Raw genomic sequence first — 17,386 nt, 5'->3', positions numbered from 1 at the left:
GTATGGTACTGTATGGTTTGCACTGCAGTCAGCAGCACACATCAGATAGACAATTTAGGCTCCGTCACCTTTTTCATTCCACGCTCCAAATAGGTGGCGAGAGCGCATCCTGAGCATAACAAACACTAAGTCAGCATTAATACGCGACGATCTGAATAGATTTTTCAATGTGAAAAAGGGAATAGTGACAGGTTTCCGTCGAATTGGTGGGATACAGATCGATAGTGTACTTGTAGGCTATAGCATATTATCTGTGCGCATGGGTTGTCTCTCGCTAAAATGTGAGTGTGCGGTTTTGAACGGCCATAGCAGCTTTGGTTTTGTCTAAGGTATTGGGGATAGTCACATAACACGTTTTTAACCTCTACATGTTGTAGCCTACACATGAACTCTCTGTGACCCCATGAATAATAGAATATTGTAAATTATAATGGTGTAGCCTTGACCTATGGAATGAATAAAGACACTATAATATTTTGATAAAAATTTTATGCAGAATCAACAATCAAAACGTTTGGAAATAGTGTCATACCCTATGTTTTCACAAATAAGATATTGCGTATTTATTTAGCCTCACATCGACACTGTATTCCAGAAATAAAATGTGTCTGAAAGTTTGAATTGATCTACTTGTCATCACCGAAATCCACGTTGAAACGCAGAAGTTCCACTGCCTTGCCGCTGCTGCCGGATTGGGGTTACTGCACTATTGAGCAGTGGGCTACAGCATCCTCGCGCGCTAAGACACACGCGGACATCCTACGAGCTGGAGTTCCGAGAGCACTCACCGGTTCGTTTTGTCTCCTTGTGATCTGTTATCCAAGTCTTTTATTTGGTTTTTAAACGGAAAGGAAACCATTCTGTGGTTGATGGTATCGGTTGTCTGTCGCAAAAATTGGAGTACTTTTGGGTCGGAATGTTTTACGCATGAAGTCAGCTGGATGTGTTCTGTAGCCTCTGTCGGACCTCATCCACCCGATATTTTCAATGGATTTGAATAGAGTGGAAATACCTTGGGAATAAAATCACAAAGTTTTTTTCTATATGTTCTATAAATTCCATTGTAACAAGGCATCACACGGATACAAAACGCAATGATTTTCATCACACTTTATGTCGTGCTGCCTCTTTTAGGTAAGTTTTAGTTTCTCAAGGCCTATTACTTATGACTATGATTAATATATGCTATACATGCCTAGTATATACATTTTTAAATGGACAATAATAAGCAATCAGAGGGCAGCTGAGATGAGTACATAGGAAACCTATAGTGATCGTTGTAGAGAGAGATGGGCCACCATAATGCGGGCCATGCCCACTGACTACTGAAAAATCAATTACGAGCTCATGTAGCCTAATCGAAGTGAACTGAGTTCTAATTCTGTAATAGACACAACTAAATACAGTGGCAATTCATTATCCGTCTCTCATGTATAGCCTATATACACTACTATAGCCTACATTGCGAAAGCAAAAGCATAACATGTTTTACCCGTTTCATATTCAATAACTTTACTTGTCCTCAGCTGATTTTTTTAATATTTCACCAATGTATAGGGTATGCGATGCATTGATCACTATGTCAGTGACGAGTAACCTATATGAGATGTGTGTGTTGTTGTTATTGTCACGGAGTTACGCACTAAAATACGCTCAGTACAGCGTTAATACAGTATGTTAATCTCTAAAGCAGCTTTCACTTGGATTAATCTCTGAATATTTATTGTGACTAAATCCCGTATAGCCTACAATATTTAACATTTAAACGACAGAAACATTATTATTATTATCATTGTTTATTCTCCCCAAACAGATGTATTGTATGCCCAGGAGAATGTCCTTTCTGGTCCCAACCGCCTCGACTGTGTCAAGGCGAGTGAGCAGTGTATGAAGGAGCAAGGATGCAGCACCAAGTATCGGACAATGAGACAGTGCGTTGCTGGGGGGAAGGAGAGAAACTTTAGCATGGTAGCCGGACTGGAGGCGCAGGACGAATGTCGGAGCGCCATGGATGCGCTCAAGCAGAGCCCCCTGTATAACTGCAGATGTAAAAGGGGTATGAAGAAAGAGAAGAACTGCCTTCGCATCTATTGGGGAATCTACCAGACTTTGCAGGGTATGCACTTTGGTATCATTGCAGTTGGCTACAACACAGCAATCACACATTGTCAGAAGTCAATCTGATGTTAATCAATGGTTAAAAAAAAAACATTTCCCAGACCTGCTGTATGAGTAATGTATTAACGGACCATGTTAACTGCTAAAGCAATACCGTTTCACGGAGAAAACGCCATATTATTGGGTGCGTAACTTTCCTGCCCGTGCGTAATGGGAAAGGAGTGGGGTAATGTCCTTAAAACAATCACTTAGAATGAATCGAGCACTTTGGCACTCGTCATCTTGCAGTAGATCGTACACAAAAATTGTACTGCCTAATGCCAGTGGCCAGTGGGGCAGTAGGGGTTATCAGTTGCTGGCCAATATGCCTAATCAACCGTAGCCTAACGAGTAGTAGGGCGTCATGGAAATTGACTGACCTAGATACCCATCTCATGTGTATGATGTGCATGTGAAGAAATGACAAGCCATGGTAGCTTACAAACATTTAGTGAAAACAATAACCCATGTGCATGCTCTTTAAATTAAATCTATATATCTTTATGTATGTGTCTGTCTAGCTGGTTGTCTGCAAGATTTACATGCCTATTAACACTGCAAGAGTATGTTAAATATCACATTGTATTTCAATATTCCTTTCAGGGAACGATTTCCTTGAGGACTCTCCTTATGAGACCATGAATAGTCGGCTGTCTGACATATTCCGACTGGCCCCCATTATTTCAGGTAAGGGCATGGATTTATTAAGAGTTTACTATGGTGCAACTTATTTAAAAGTTCACGAACGGACACTTGGCTTCTTTGTGAAAGTATACATTTGAAATACTGGCTGTGCATGTTCTTAGTGAAATTGTGTTTCAATTTTTTTTACAGTCCTCACACTTTCCCTCTTTCGCCCCAATGAAATGCATGCCCATTGTTAGTGAATTTGCACCGGGAGCTATAGTTCTGAGTGTTCACTGAGAGCTCAATAACGGAGTGTGGTGGTGTGGAGTTGTAAAAATGTAAAAATGCGTCAGGTTGCAGCATAGTTTATTGAGCTGTGTTTAAATTGTACATTGAATTGTGATGGTCATATCAAATCGATCATGAATGCGGGGGGGGGGCGTATCACATAGGACACCGTTACACGCATTGGTGGAGTGAGTTTATGTTCAATTATGAGCCGCCTCTAGATGGCAATATTTTCCCTTGTTCACGATCGTACAGGTGCTATCCATGGAAGCTATAGCGGCCTTTGACTTTACCTTGGTCTTTGTTGTGAGATCCGGTGAGATCCGGTGTTGTGTGGCTGGTGATGGAGAATAAGAGAGCTTAAGATGAGTTTAATAAGCACATAGAAATGTAACACAGAGATTTGGCTCTATTTAGATTTGCAATCGGATTGTGTATATGAAGGGGAGCTAATCTTTTCATTCATTTCCTGTCCTAATTTAAATGGCCAAGACTGTAACACTGAGCAAAAGTATTGTTCTCGCCTGCAAAATGAATCTCCTGTTATTATGTCACTTGTGGACATACTTTTGTAAATAATATAGTAGGCCTACATTTCTCAATTACACTATATCGCCAAAGGTATGTGGACACATGCTTGTGATTCCAAAATCATGGATATTAATATGGAGTTGGTCTCCCCTTTACTTCTATAACAGCCTCCACTCTTCTGGAAAGGCTTTCCGCTAGATGTTACTTGGAACATTGCTGCGGGGACTTGCTTCCATTCAGTAACAAGAGCATTAGTGAGGTCGGCACTGATGTTGGGCGATTATGCCTGGCTCGCAGTCTGCGTTCCAATTCATCCAAAAGGTTTTCGATGAGGTTGAGGTCCGGGCTCTGTGCAGGCCAGTCAAGTTCTTTCACATCGATTTTGACAAACCATTTCTGTATGGACCTCGCTTTGTGCACGGGGGCATTGTCATGCTGGAACAGGAAAGGGCCTTCCCCAACTGTTGCCACAAAGTTGGAAGCAGAGTCGTCTAGAATGTCATTGTATACTGTAGCGTTAAGATTTCCCTTCACTGGAACTAAGGGGCCTAGTCCGAACCATGAAAACAGCCCCAGACCATTATTCCTCCTCCACGAAACTGTACAATTTGCACTTTGCATTCAGGCAGGTAGCGTTCTCCTGGCATCCGTCAAACCCAGAGTCGTCCGTCAGACTGCCAGATGGTGTAGTGTGATTCATCACTCCAGAGAACGTGTTTCCACTGCTCCAGAGTCCAATGGCGGCAAGATTTACACCATTCCAGCCAAAGCTTGGCATTGCGCATGGTGAACTTAGGCTTGTGTGGGCTGCTCGGCCATGGAAACCCATTTCAGTAAGCTCCCGATGCACAGTTCTTGTGCTGACGTTACTTCCAGAGGCAGTTTGGAACTCGGTAGTGAACTCGGTGGTCCGGTTCTGTGAGCTTGTTGCTCCTAGATGTTTCCACTTCACAATAACATCACTTACGGTTGACCAAGGCAGCTCAAGCAGGGCAGAAATTTGACTAACTGACTTGTTGCAAAGGTGCCATCCTATGACAGTGCCACATTGAAAGTCATTGAGCTCTTCAGTACAGGCTGTTCTACTGCCAATGTTTGTCTACGGAGATTGCATGACTGTGTGCTCGATTTTATACACCTGTCAGCAACGGGTGTGCCTAAAATAGCCAAATCCACTATTGGCCATGTAGTGTATATAACCTGTAAGCATAGACAATTATGGTTGTTCCTTTAGTTAATTCTTTTTTGTGTATTGATCGCTGAACAGACAAAATCACGGGGCAATTTTGTAAAGTCATCAATGGCGATAGAGAGACATAAACTGCAGCAACATGATGTGTCCTTGGGCAAAGACCCAAATAACGTTTCTAGGACAAATACACTCATTTCAGAAAAGTGGAAATTACACATTAGTCATTATAGATGCCTGTCAGAATACAGCCAAACATCAAAGCTACATTTCTAGCTTCTTAGGAGCATAGTTCATATCAAGGCAAATAACAGCCCCAGATCATTTTCCCCTCTGAGCTACCAGAACAGAAAGATTTATAGGAAAGCGCTCAGCATCTGAAGGTGCTCCTTATTCCACTTTGAAAAGCTCTTTATGTTGATTGACGGTTGCACATTTCTCTCTTAGCTACGTGTCCAACAGATCATCCGTACTTGCTTATCATGGGGGATTTATGGGCCAGGCAGGGTGAGAGGGACACCCTATGGGTGAGAGGGGTGACAGGACGGGTGTCAGGGAGGTTTAGGTCAACACAGTGCCTCCCACAGGCCCTACTTCCAGGCAGCCCTATAAAATGGCTGTCTCCGTAAGGCTGAGAGGACCCATAGATCAGCTGACTGATTCATAGTGGGGAACAAAGGGAGGCATTGTGAGATGTAATTAATCTGTAATAGGTCCCTGCTTTGGCCCTGAGCCTCATAATCTCCAGTGACACTCTGGTCATTCTCCTCAGAACCCTCCTGATTATAGTGAGGTTTATTCCTGATCTTTCCTACACACTGACCCCCAGGCCCCACTGTCCCCATTCCCACCTCCACTCTGGGTACTGTAGGCCTCTGATGGACTGAACCAGACATAAAGCTGGAACAATATCAGTGAAGCTTATACTGTAGGGTACACAGCTGCCTTAAAGCACGCTGGCTGTCCTTTATTAAGTCACATGAGAATAGAATAGAGTAGTATTAGAACAGCAGCTCAAATGTGTGAGGAGGATGTGGAAAGCCCAGAGCGTGATTGCATGGACACACACACACTTGCGCATACATACACACACATGCTTGCGCACAGCGCGGGCATGTGCATACTGACAGCCACACATACCCTAACAACAAATTTTAATGGAAGAGCTCCACAGGTAAGCAGGCAGGAGCCATCCAGGGCAGTCAATAGCTCAGGAATAAGGCTCTATTCCATAATGTCTGGGACAGGGCCAAAGACTCGTACTGCACACAAGTACACACACACACACACACACACACACACACACACACACACACACACACACACACACACACACACACACACACACACACACACACACAATGAGTGTACAAAACATGACATAGACTGACCAGGTGAATCCAGGTAAAAGCTATGATCCCATATTGATTTCACTTGTTAAATCCACTTCAATCAGTGTATATGAAGGGGAGGAGACAGGTTGTGTACATGTGCTATTCAGAGGGTGAATGGGCAAGGCAAAAGATTTAAGAGCTTTTGAACGGAGTATTTTAGTAGGTGCCAGGTGCACCGGTTTGAGTGTGTCAAGAACTGCAACGCTACTGGGTTTTTCACACTCAACAGTTTCCCATGTGTATCAAGAATGGTCCACCACCTAAAGGACATCCAGCCAATTTGACACAACTGTGGGAGCATTGGAGTCAACAATGGCCAGCATCCCTGTGGAACGCTTTCGCCACCTAGTAGAGTCCATGCCCAGACGAATTGAGGCTGTTCTGAGGGCAAAACGTAATATTAGGAAGGTGTTCCTCATGTTTTATACACTCAGCGTACATCCAGTTCTAAGTTAATGACATTATTTTCAAATATCTTCTCCAGGCACATAGAATGCTTTTAGCCTTATGTTGAGTCAGGGTGTGTCACTTCCCACTGGGCAAAAACTGGTTGAACCAACGTTGTTTTCACGTCATTTCAAGCAAAAAAGTCAATGTGATGACTGAATTAATGTGGAAAACTGATTGGATTTGCCAAAAGTTATCAACGTAAGGGAATTTTTTTTTTCACCCAACTTTTAAACTTAATCCAATGACATGGTGATATCTTTTTTATATAATGTTGAATTCACATAAATTGACAACTCAACCAAATGTAAATCAAAACTAAACATTGAAATTACGTCTGTTCCTAGTAAGTCAGTCTTAAAACCTCATAAATGTAATAGCAAAATGTAGATTTCAACCTAAATAGACATACCCTAAAGTAACTGTTATTCATGTGTAATTACATGACTCTGTATATTTGGAAAGAAGACATCTGGGAGATTATGAGGAAATGATCAGAAGATAGATAGAAGTTACATAGTTCAGGATACACAAGCACACACAAAATAACCTTTTTTTTGTTTTTTTATGTTAAAAGTCATCTGTCATTGACAAGCTATAAGTGAATGATTGATGCCCAGAGCTGGAAACAAATCAGATGGCTTCTACAATATTTGAACAATATCAGAAAAAAATGGGATTGATAGACCTAACAACTAGAAATGAGCAGATGTTTTAGTAAGTGGTGTCAGGTGTGGTCACGGGACGTTTCCAAGTGTCCCTGAACCTCTCCAATATGGCTTATGTCTGTAAATTAGATCATTCCAGTACTTTACATATTTGCAACCCCTAAATGCTATTTGTTCAATATAAAAACACAATTTCTACCATTTCAACCTCACTCAAACATTTTTTCAACCTCTCCAAAGTACCTGAACGTTTAGCTTAGGCATATCCACTGTATTGATCCCACATACAAATTGACTTTTTACAAAAAAAATATATAAAAATGTCTTATCAAACACCAACTTGGTTACACATGTGTCATTCACTAAAAAAAGGTGCAAAAATAAAAAAAAAGCTGAACTATTTACAAATGGCATGTGTTCGTTTTACATCCCAGGTGTAGATTATTAGATTTCACTTTCATCGTAGCTTGCGCATATCGTGATAGTCTTTGAAGCAGTCCCTCTCTGCCAGGAAACAAAAAGCGAACTGGCATTTTGGACAGAAGATCTGGCATTTCCCCCTTTTCCCCCCGTGTTTTGTGCAATGCTTGCAGTTCTTCCTTTTGTCTTTTGGAATGTGTGTTGGATAGTGGCGCTCACCTTGAGTGGGGGTGTCTTGTGAGGGTTGTGAGGTTGCTTTGGGCCCCCAATTCAGCCATTTCCAACACCAGCTGCTCTAGGAAGGCCAACTGGGAGAGAGGGGTTTGACCTTTTGCTTTGGCCATCTGCTTGTGGAGAATGAAAGTATTTACTGTAGCAATGTCCACAAAGTGGTAAAAAAAAGTCTTATACCACTTCCTGGTCTTGTGGAGGACCTGGTAGTAGCCTATCTGAGCATCGGATAGGTCGACACCCCCATGCTGGCATTGTAGTCCTTCACAGAAACTGGGACATTCTTCCTTTTTCACCCTCCTTGAGACATGGTCGTTATTAAATGCCTTATGCTGTGTGGTGAGCATGGTTACTTCCCTAGTGTCCTTCCATTTTACAAAAAGCAGCTTGTTAGTCCTGATCAAATGTATGGTCCCCCTCTCCGCTGTCTTTACCCTGTCGTTTAACTTGATCTTGGGGAAACCAATTCTGTTAGGAGGAATGATGCCACAAGCCCCAATTTTATTTTTCAAGAGGTCTATGAAAAGTGGATATCGAACCATCAGATGGGGTGATTGACATAGCAGTGGGGGGTGAAGACCTTGACCGGCGGGGGCGCTTGCTGGGGAGGGGTGGCCCCCAAACGTCATTATCCAAAACCTCTGCATCCTCCACTCTGTAGTGAATAAAATAAAGGGATATATTGTTGAGACACACAGAATTACAATTGACTAAATTTACAAAACAACATTAATGTAAAGTAAAAACACCAAGCCTAAACTTTATCTGTACAGTGACTCACATAGAAGGTGTCAAGCACACACACAATGCAAACAGAACCACAAATTAACAATGGCCATGAGAGTTTAGTGGCCTCTCCAAAGCTACAAGGATGAAACTTAGAACAGCAAACAGTGAACTAATATGAAAGATAGACAATAACTACTTTGGAATGATATAACATTAAAATTACTTGTTACATAGGCCTATGTAAACTAAATCAAAATCCTCGTTGTCCAAATCGCTCCCCTGATCCGAGTCTGACCAGTATTTTATTCAAAGCTTCTATGTCGGTATACTTGTTCATAACTGTCTTCTTTTAAGCTTCCTGTTCGATATTGTTAGTTTTGACCTTTTTTCCCCATGAGAAGCCATATTTTATGCTGAAGCTATGAAATAAAAGCAATTAAATCTGTTTACAATGTAATGTAGCATGCTTGGTGCGTCTCGTCTCTGAGCCAGTTAGCAATAGTTCGCATTACGCATAAAACGTTCTAGGTCTTGCTTTGTCCCACCCAGGTCAACTACATATCCCTGGAAAGCTTATCTCATTGGCTACAAGACTGTCAAGGTGCCATAGTAGCCAATACCCTGCGTAAGCAGGCAACATCATATTTTTAATGCGCAACGATATAGTCACTCGGTAGACATTCAATGTTGCCATTAAGTCATACATCATCAGATAGCATTGGCAATAGGCTAGATTTGCTCCTACTCTCTGGGCTGGTGATCAATGACGGTAGGTCACAGGCAGACAAAAAAGACATTCTCATGATCTGTGGCGTCCCATCTTTCTGTGTGTATCAATGTATTCCGTGTTTATTTCATTTATGCTTCACAACACTAACCATAATGTAGCTAGCAGCCATCTTGAAATTAGGTCATCGGCTCGGCCTGGCCTTATATATTTTAAGGCACAGATCAATAGCCAAGATACTCAGATTTCCGCAGACACCCTGCTTTTGCAGATAGGGGCTACCATTCTCATATCAGATGGAATTGAATAAAAAACATCTAATAGGGTCCCCAAATATGGGGACTTTACATTCAAGAGGTTAATGTGGTGGAAGTTGCCACATGAGAAACTTCATCTGAAGAACAGAACACAAACACATTTTTGATTTGATTTCCATTTTCCATTTCAGTCACATTGACAAAAAATACTTTAATAACATCTCGAAACACAAATGAATAAAATCAGCAGATAGCGAATTGGGCCTTTTTTGATGCAACACTCATTTATCACATCAGTGACCACATCATGCTTTGAGTCTGTAGCTGAATTATGTGTTTCTTTTTCTTCTTCTTCGTCTTCTTCTTCTTCTTCTAATACAAGTGGTGCAGCTTGTTTCTTTCCCCTCCATTTCCTTACAGAAACCCTAAGTCTCTCTCAGGGAGAACTACCTGTATTGATGTCTGTGTTTCTACTCGATTAAATGGATCATTAAATGCTTCTGGGCTTCCGGTGTCTGCAGAGCTCATTGCTTCTTATTAGCAAGAAGTGCCATGCTGTTGTATGTGCGCCAGGTTAGGGTATTGGTGAAACATACTTAGTTTGGAGTGGTTCCTGGGTAAAGGGTCACGAAAGCTACAACTGCTGTCATACGACAGACAATGTAGGTCATTTCAATCAAGGGAAATGGTTTACTCACACAGAGAGGTGGAATGCTCATGGATGAAGTACCAGACCATTGAACTTGTTTTGTACACTATTTTGTGTATGTTGGCATGTTTGCATGTGTGTATGGGTGTATGTGTGTATGCATGAGCGAAAACGCAAACAAGGAATAGAGGAAGAGCATTCAATGAAATGGTTCCTTTTCCGCCCACCAGTTTGCCATTTTGTGACGCACTGATCCATAGAGAAGGCAGTAAGAACCAATTTCTCACAGATTCAAGTGGACTTCCATTATTCCCAGGCCATTTGCCCCTGCCCAAGAGGCAAGCAGTGGAGTTAATGGATGAATACACAGCAGAGTTACATATGAACGTATTCAGGAACACACACTGGTCTGGAGCCTTTCATACTGACCAATGTGCATACTTTTCTTTTCCTCGATCTTGAGAACTAGAATAACTAAAGGTTTGTTTGCTGTATGCGTGGCATAACATTGGAGTTTGACTTGTGAAAGTGTAAACTCATTGGAGGTTGACTCGTGGAAGTGTACTGTAGCTTTAAACTGAAGAAAACTAAAATATGTTATTAAATGGTCTGGCTTATCGCCATGGAGATATAGCTATGGTACAATCACTCTGTTTGTAGATAAAGCCTCTTTAAATGTCAGACTATTGTCATTTAATGTTCAGTGCGCCAATGAGAAAAATGAAACCGGGGGAAAAATGTGGCACAAAATGGAATAGTGAGTCTGCTGTGCAGGCGAGGCTGGCTGGACTGAAATTGCCTAAATGATGAGGTAGCGGTGAAAAAAGGATAAGGACATCAACAAATCTGTGAAGTACTATTATGAATGAAGATGAGTTTCTATATCACTCCATTATTTTCTGAGACCTGTAGATGACCTTTCCCTGTTAAGTTTTGTGGTCTGAGCTGATGTTGTATCAGGATGATGATTATGAGCTCAGCACATAAACACACAACTTGGCATTTCAATTATTTTAATTTAAGGTGGCTGTATTTGGGATAAAAGCCGATTCTGACATTGTCTCCTAATTTCCTTGTCCTTCTTCTCCTACTTTCCCTCTTTCCATGTTTTCTTTTCCTTCAGCATAAATCGTTAGAAACTGTGCTAAGGAAAATACTACAAGTGTCATTCGCTGCTCAGAAGCAATATTTTGTCTCATTCTGTCAAACTGGAGCCAATCCTATGCTCTCTCTCTCTCTCTCTGAAGTCCTCGACCTTGAGCTGTGTATGTGTGAAAACATCAGTATTAGTCCCAACCTTGCAGACAGACCACACAACACCTTAAATCCCTGTACTGACACGATGCTGAGAGCCTGTCAACACAGCTCACCACTGTTGGAATGCCACTCTAATAATGAACTCATATCCCAGCGGGTGTATGAGAGCAGACTGCTGCTAGGGGTTCTTATAGAGTGAGAGGAGGGAGAGCCCACTGGGCACACACTGGTTAAATCAACTTTGTTTCCAAATCATTTCAATAAATTAATTAGAACCAACTTGGAATAGACGTTTAATTGACGTCTGTGCCCAGTGGGAGGAATGGGAAAGAGAATAGCATATGTTGGTTGGACCCGGGAATACCTCTGCTCTTAATGGGGCTCCCGAGTGGCGCAGCGGTCTAAGGCACTGCATCTCAGTGCTTGAGGTGTCACTACAGACACACTGGTTTGAATCCAGGCTGTATCACAACCGGCTGTGATTGGGAGTCCCATAGGGCGGTGCACAATTGGCCCAGCGCTGTCTGGGTTTGGCCGGTGTAGGCCATCATTGTAAATAAGAATTTGTTGTTAAATGATTATATATATATATATATATATATATTTTTTTTTTAATGGTGTGGTTGGACCCGGGAGTACCTCTGCTCTTAATGGTGTGGTTGGACCCGGGAGTACCTCTGCTCTTGATGGTGTGGTTGGACCCGGGAGTACCTCTGCTCTTGATGGTGTGGTTGGACCCGGGAGTAGCTCTGCTCTTAATGGTGTGGTTGGACCCGGGAGTAGCTCTGCTCTTGATAGTATGGTTGGACCTGGGAGTAGCTCTGCTCTTGATAGTATGGTTGGACCTGGGAGTAGCTCTGCTCTTGATGGTATGGTTGGACCTGGGAGTAGCTCTGCTCTTGATGGTATGGTTGGACCTGGGAGTAGCTCTGCTCTTGATGGTATGGTTGGACCCGGGAGTAGCTCTGCTCTTGATGGTATGGTTGGACCCGGGAGTAGCTCTGCTCTTGATAGTATGGTTGGACCCGGGAGTAGCTCTGCTCTTGATGGTATGGTTGGACCTGGGAGTAGCTCTGCTCTTGATGGTATGGTTGGACCCGGGAGTAGCTCTGCTCTTGATGGTATGGTTGGACCCGGGAGTAGCTCTGCTCTTGATAGTATGGTTGGACCCGGGAGTAGCTCTGCTCTTGATGGTATGGTTGGACCTGGGAGTAGCTCTGCTCTTGATGGTATGGTTGGACCTGGGAGTAGCTCTGCATTTAATAGTGCGTTGGTAGAAGTATTTTGACAGTTTCAACCCTGGTTTCCAACAACCAACGAAAACCCTTCTCAATGGTATTGCTTTGGTGTTTGACTCTCTGTACTTTCCCCAACTTAAAATGTTTGTGTGAGATAAAGAGAATTGAAAAGGAGACGTGTTTGAAAACCATCTGCAGCGTTTCCATATCGATTTTCCCTGTGCCAGCTGACAAACAAATGTCATTAAAATGGCTACTTTGATAAAGCAGCTCCCTTTGCCGCTGTCTGGTTGTTTGTGTCAAGATGTGTCAATCACAGGCCTCTGAAGTCTGGGTACAGCGGTGCTCTATCTGTCAGAGTTGTGGCCTCAGCCTCCTTAGTGAGCATTGACTGAGATAGCGGTTCTATGTTAACGTTCCCTTACTCCCTCCTTCCAACTTTACAAGGTTATTCTGTTTCACTAAAGACTTCCAAATCCTCCTAGAGTGTTTGCTGTCGAAGGGAGACATCACATCTGAAAGCGAATCAATAGCCAGCCATGTTAAAATAGAAACTTGAGGCTGTGCGTACAAGAAACTATTGATTTGTCTTTTCGCCCTAGCTCTTCCGTTGGACTGGATAAAAATATAATCCCTCTGTTGCAGGGTGCACAATGCACATCGTTCTGAAGAAGTTTATTTTTTATTTTTTTTAACTAGGCAAGTCAGTTAAGAACAAATTCTTATTTTCAATGACAGCCTAGGAACAGTGGGTTAACTGCCTTGTCCAGGGGCAGAATGACAGATTTTTACCTTGTCAACTCGGGGATTCAATCTTGCAACCTTTCGATTGCTAGTTCAACACTCTAACCACTAGGCTACCTGCCGCCACTGTGTTGTCTTGACTCCTCCATTCTTATCGGCCATATTAGAAAATGTAGAACAAGGATCATCCACTTGATTCAGCCGCGGGTCAATTTTTTGATGAGCGGATGGTCGGCAGGCGGAAACAAAATGACTAATAATTTGTAGACTGCAAATTGACCGCAAGAAGCCCAAACAGATATGTTTGACTGTCGAAACGTTGGTTATCAGGTTATTAAATTGTTGCATCTGAGCTCCTAGAGTGGCTGGCTATTGATTCTCCTTTTCTTTTTCAAGTGTTCTACTCCGCTAGCCAGCACCTCGCCTAAACAGGTGTGCATTTCTTCCGCCTCCAGATTATAATGTTTGACTACAACATAATCAATTCAAACCTTGCTTACATTTGTTCATGATTACGTGTCTCTCTATTATGTGTGGGAATACTTGGGAACAGATTTCTTATATTAAAATCACTTGGAGCTGATTTCCATGTGTTTTTACAGTCTTTTATGTCCAACAATGAAAAGAAAAAACATTTAAAAAAAAGCTTATTTTAGATTATTTTGCTCAGAAAACTTTCCAAATGAAACCAGTTGGGGAACCCTGATGATTGATATAGATTGATTATATATATATATATATATATATATATATTTTTTTTTTTTTTTTTTTTTTTTTCATTTTTCATTTAGCAGAGGCTCTTATCCAGTGCGACTTACAGTTAGTGAATTCATCTTAAGATAGCTAGGTGAGACAACCATGTCTCAGTTATAGAAATAAGCCAGTGCTAGTCGGAAAAAGTCAAGTGCGAGTGTTAGTTCACGAAAGGCAAGGGTGTTTCAAGATTAGATCCCGAAGAAGGTTTTAAATATGTTTTTTATACCAAAGCTTTACATAGCTTCCAGGATGTCTGTTGTTGTCTGTCCGTCTGACTTTCATCCAAAAGTCTATAGCTGTCCCTCCAAGTCACACGGAGGATTTAGCCACAGGTCGTGGGGTCTTTAGCTGCTAAATGCGCATACCGTTCCAGACATTACTCTCACAGCTGCACCCTAATGGCAGAATAATGCCAACAGCATCATCCGGTTCCAGCCTTGTCCCTGCGTCTAGCTCTATGCGGCCAAAAAATAATTGAGTTAAAGGTGACCAGAATGGAGTCCTGAGAGTTTTCTGATTGGATATAAAGTGGGAGAGTGATTCATCATAGTTAATTGATGCTCCTGACAACTCGATTCACCAGGGGCATCACATGTGCCAGCTACCTCTAATGCTTTTCTGCCCAGATGCATTCACATTTGCATAATTACCTATACAGCAAACAGTGAGGTGTCAGTCTAAAGTCGGATAAATGTTGTGAGTAACCACGTTTGATCAAATTGTCACTTGCGTCATACACCCCCCCTATTTAAAAAAAAATAATTGATACAATACAGTTAGTGTTGCGTTGGTTGGGATTCAATTGATCATTATGCAAGAGCATACATACTGCCAGACTCAGAGATGTTAGCCTTGGGTGAAGCGACAGTCCTAAGCCCTCAAATGAAGTGAGAGAATATAGATGTTGATCCTTTTTTAAGGCTGCAGCTGTTTTGTTTTCCAGCCAAGAAGGAGGTAATGGTCTGTTTTTGTGTGTCTGTGACTCTTCTAATCATGGCTGGAAATGCTAGTAGTCCTCTGATTGTACAAGACAATGTGCTGCAGCTCTTGTCTCGAGAGAACAACCCCCCCCTAACACTTTTAATCACATTTTCACTCTGTAAACTTCCTGCAAAACAGACGACCATGAAAAGATACATATCTCCAGTATCCAGCTGTTTTTGGCTTTGCGACATTCTTGATCTCAAGCATGTTAAATGAGGGCATTGATACTAGATTTGCATCTGTGCTGTGTGCCATTAATATACAAACATCTTCAGATGTTCCATTTGGGTTTAGTTTGTGTAAATCCATCAATTGAATGTACAGTTTACTTACCAAATATTGGTGTGTACATTTTTGTTTACATTAAAATACCTATCACATTACACACTTAGTAATGACAGGATGCATTTGAAACTTCACCCAGAGTAAAACCTTTGTATGACTTATTTTATCGTGCTTGTGCATTGATAAGCACACCAAAGCACACCAAATCTATCCCCCATTTCCTTGTTTTTGGTGCTACCAGCTTAACCAGAAACTGGTTGTCAACCAGCTGTCTCTAAGAACTATACTCCCTCAGCAAAATGCTGCCCATCACAAGACCTCCCCTCTTCTCCTATGTACTGTCCCAAACCTTCCACTAACAAGACCTCCCCTCTTCTCCTTTGTACTGTCCCAAACCTTGCACTAACAAGACCTCCCCTCTTCTCCTTTGTACTGTCCCAAACCTTCCACTAACAAGACCTCCCCTCTTCTCCTTTGTATGATACCAAACCTTCCGCTAACAAGACCTCAGCAAGCTGTATTCCTCTTTAACACCTTTCCCTTCCCCGCCTGGTGACTCTCCTGCCTCTGACATGTCCCCTTTACCCTCTGAGTGTGGCATGTCCCCTGGTCCACTGTACTGTGAGCTCTGTTCACCCTGTGGTCCTGAATGAAGCACATTTCTTGCAGAGGAAGGGGTCATCGGCGACCCCAGGAGCGGCACTGTCACAGTGCCCACAGGGAAGGGGCCCCAAGTCAGGGGCCAAGCAGTGGAAGACCCCAGTAGAAACAGGAGAGCTCATCCCAATTGGGCAATTCTGGGTAATTAACCTCAAGACTTACAGTATGCATGGCAGGAAGTGTGTGTGTACGGGTGTGTGCGTGTGTGTTTGTGTGCAAGTGTGAGAGAGAGAGCGAGAGAGGGAGAGAGAGAGAGAGAGAGACGGAGAAAGAAATAAAGATGGGTGGGTGGGGGTTTTTCAGGAGTTGATGAGAACCAGTATTATATTACATGGGTTATGCTAATGAGAACCAGTATTATATTACGTGGGTTATGTTGATGAGAACCAGTATTATATTACATGGGTTATGTTGATGAGAACCAGTATTATATTACATGGGTTATGTCGATGAGAAACAGTATTATATTACATGGGTTATGTCGATGAGAACCAGTTTTATATTACATGGGTTATGTTGATGAGAACCAGTATTATATTACGTGGGTTATGTTGATGAGAACCAGTATTACATTACATGGGTTATGTTGATGAGAACCAGTATTATATTACATGGGTTATGTTGATGAGAACCAGTATTATATTACGTGGGTTATGTTGATGAGAACCAGTATTATATTACGTGGGTTATGTTGATGAGAACCAGTATTATATTACGTGGGTTATGTTGATGAGAACCAGTATTATATTACATGGGTTATGTTGATGAGAACCAGTATTATATTGCATGGGTTATGTTGATGAGAACCAGTATTATATTACATGGGTTATGTCGATGAGAACCAGTATTACATTACATGGGTTATGTTGTGATATTGTGCTTTTGCATTTGTTTATAGTTGATTTGAAGATGGCTGTGGGAGGAAATTATTCTATTATTTTTCATAATAGGGTTTTGTAACAAATATCAATAAGATTATGACCAAAAATGTACAGTATGTAGACTTTAGTCGATATCATCCAGCCCTAGGAAATAGTTGTTTAGGTGGTAGCTAAGTCAGGCGTACCAGGGTTGCAGCATCCTTGGGAAATGTATTTTAGAGCAGATGTGCTCTAAGCTCAAGCCCTGGGGAGCAGAGAGAAAGATTA

General features: G+C 42.0%; 1 protein-coding gene across 2 annotated transcripts in view; it reads left to right on the top strand.

Annotated features, from left to right (window-relative positions):
* The first annotated feature begins 614 nt into the window (after positions 1-614).
* LOC115193655 (GDNF family receptor alpha-1) overlaps positions 615-17,386 on the top strand; it is an 84,269-nt gene continuing 67,497 nt past the window's right edge. The window contains exons 1-4 of one of the 2 annotated variants that reach the window (XM_029752517.1): positions 615-1,134; positions 1,814-2,116; positions 2,761-2,844; positions 16,248-16,379. In XM_029752517.1, coding sequence (XP_029608377.1) covers positions 1,095-1,134; positions 1,814-2,116; positions 2,761-2,844; positions 16,248-16,379 — 559 coding nt within the window. In that variant the 5' untranslated portion in view covers positions 615-1,094. The remainder of the gene's footprint in view (positions 1,135-1,813; positions 2,117-2,760; positions 2,845-16,247; positions 16,380-17,386) is intronic. The other variant, XM_029752518.1, reaches the window with a different exon arrangement.

The sequence above is a fragment of the Salmo trutta genome, chromosome 5 (assembly GCF_901001165.1).
Source record: "Salmo trutta chromosome 5, fSalTru1.1, whole genome shotgun sequence".
Taxonomy (NCBI): domain Eukaryota; kingdom Metazoa; phylum Chordata; class Actinopteri; order Salmoniformes; family Salmonidae; genus Salmo; species Salmo trutta.
Note: the sequence above shows the minus strand (reverse complement) of the source record. Positions and strands in the feature narration are given on the sequence as shown.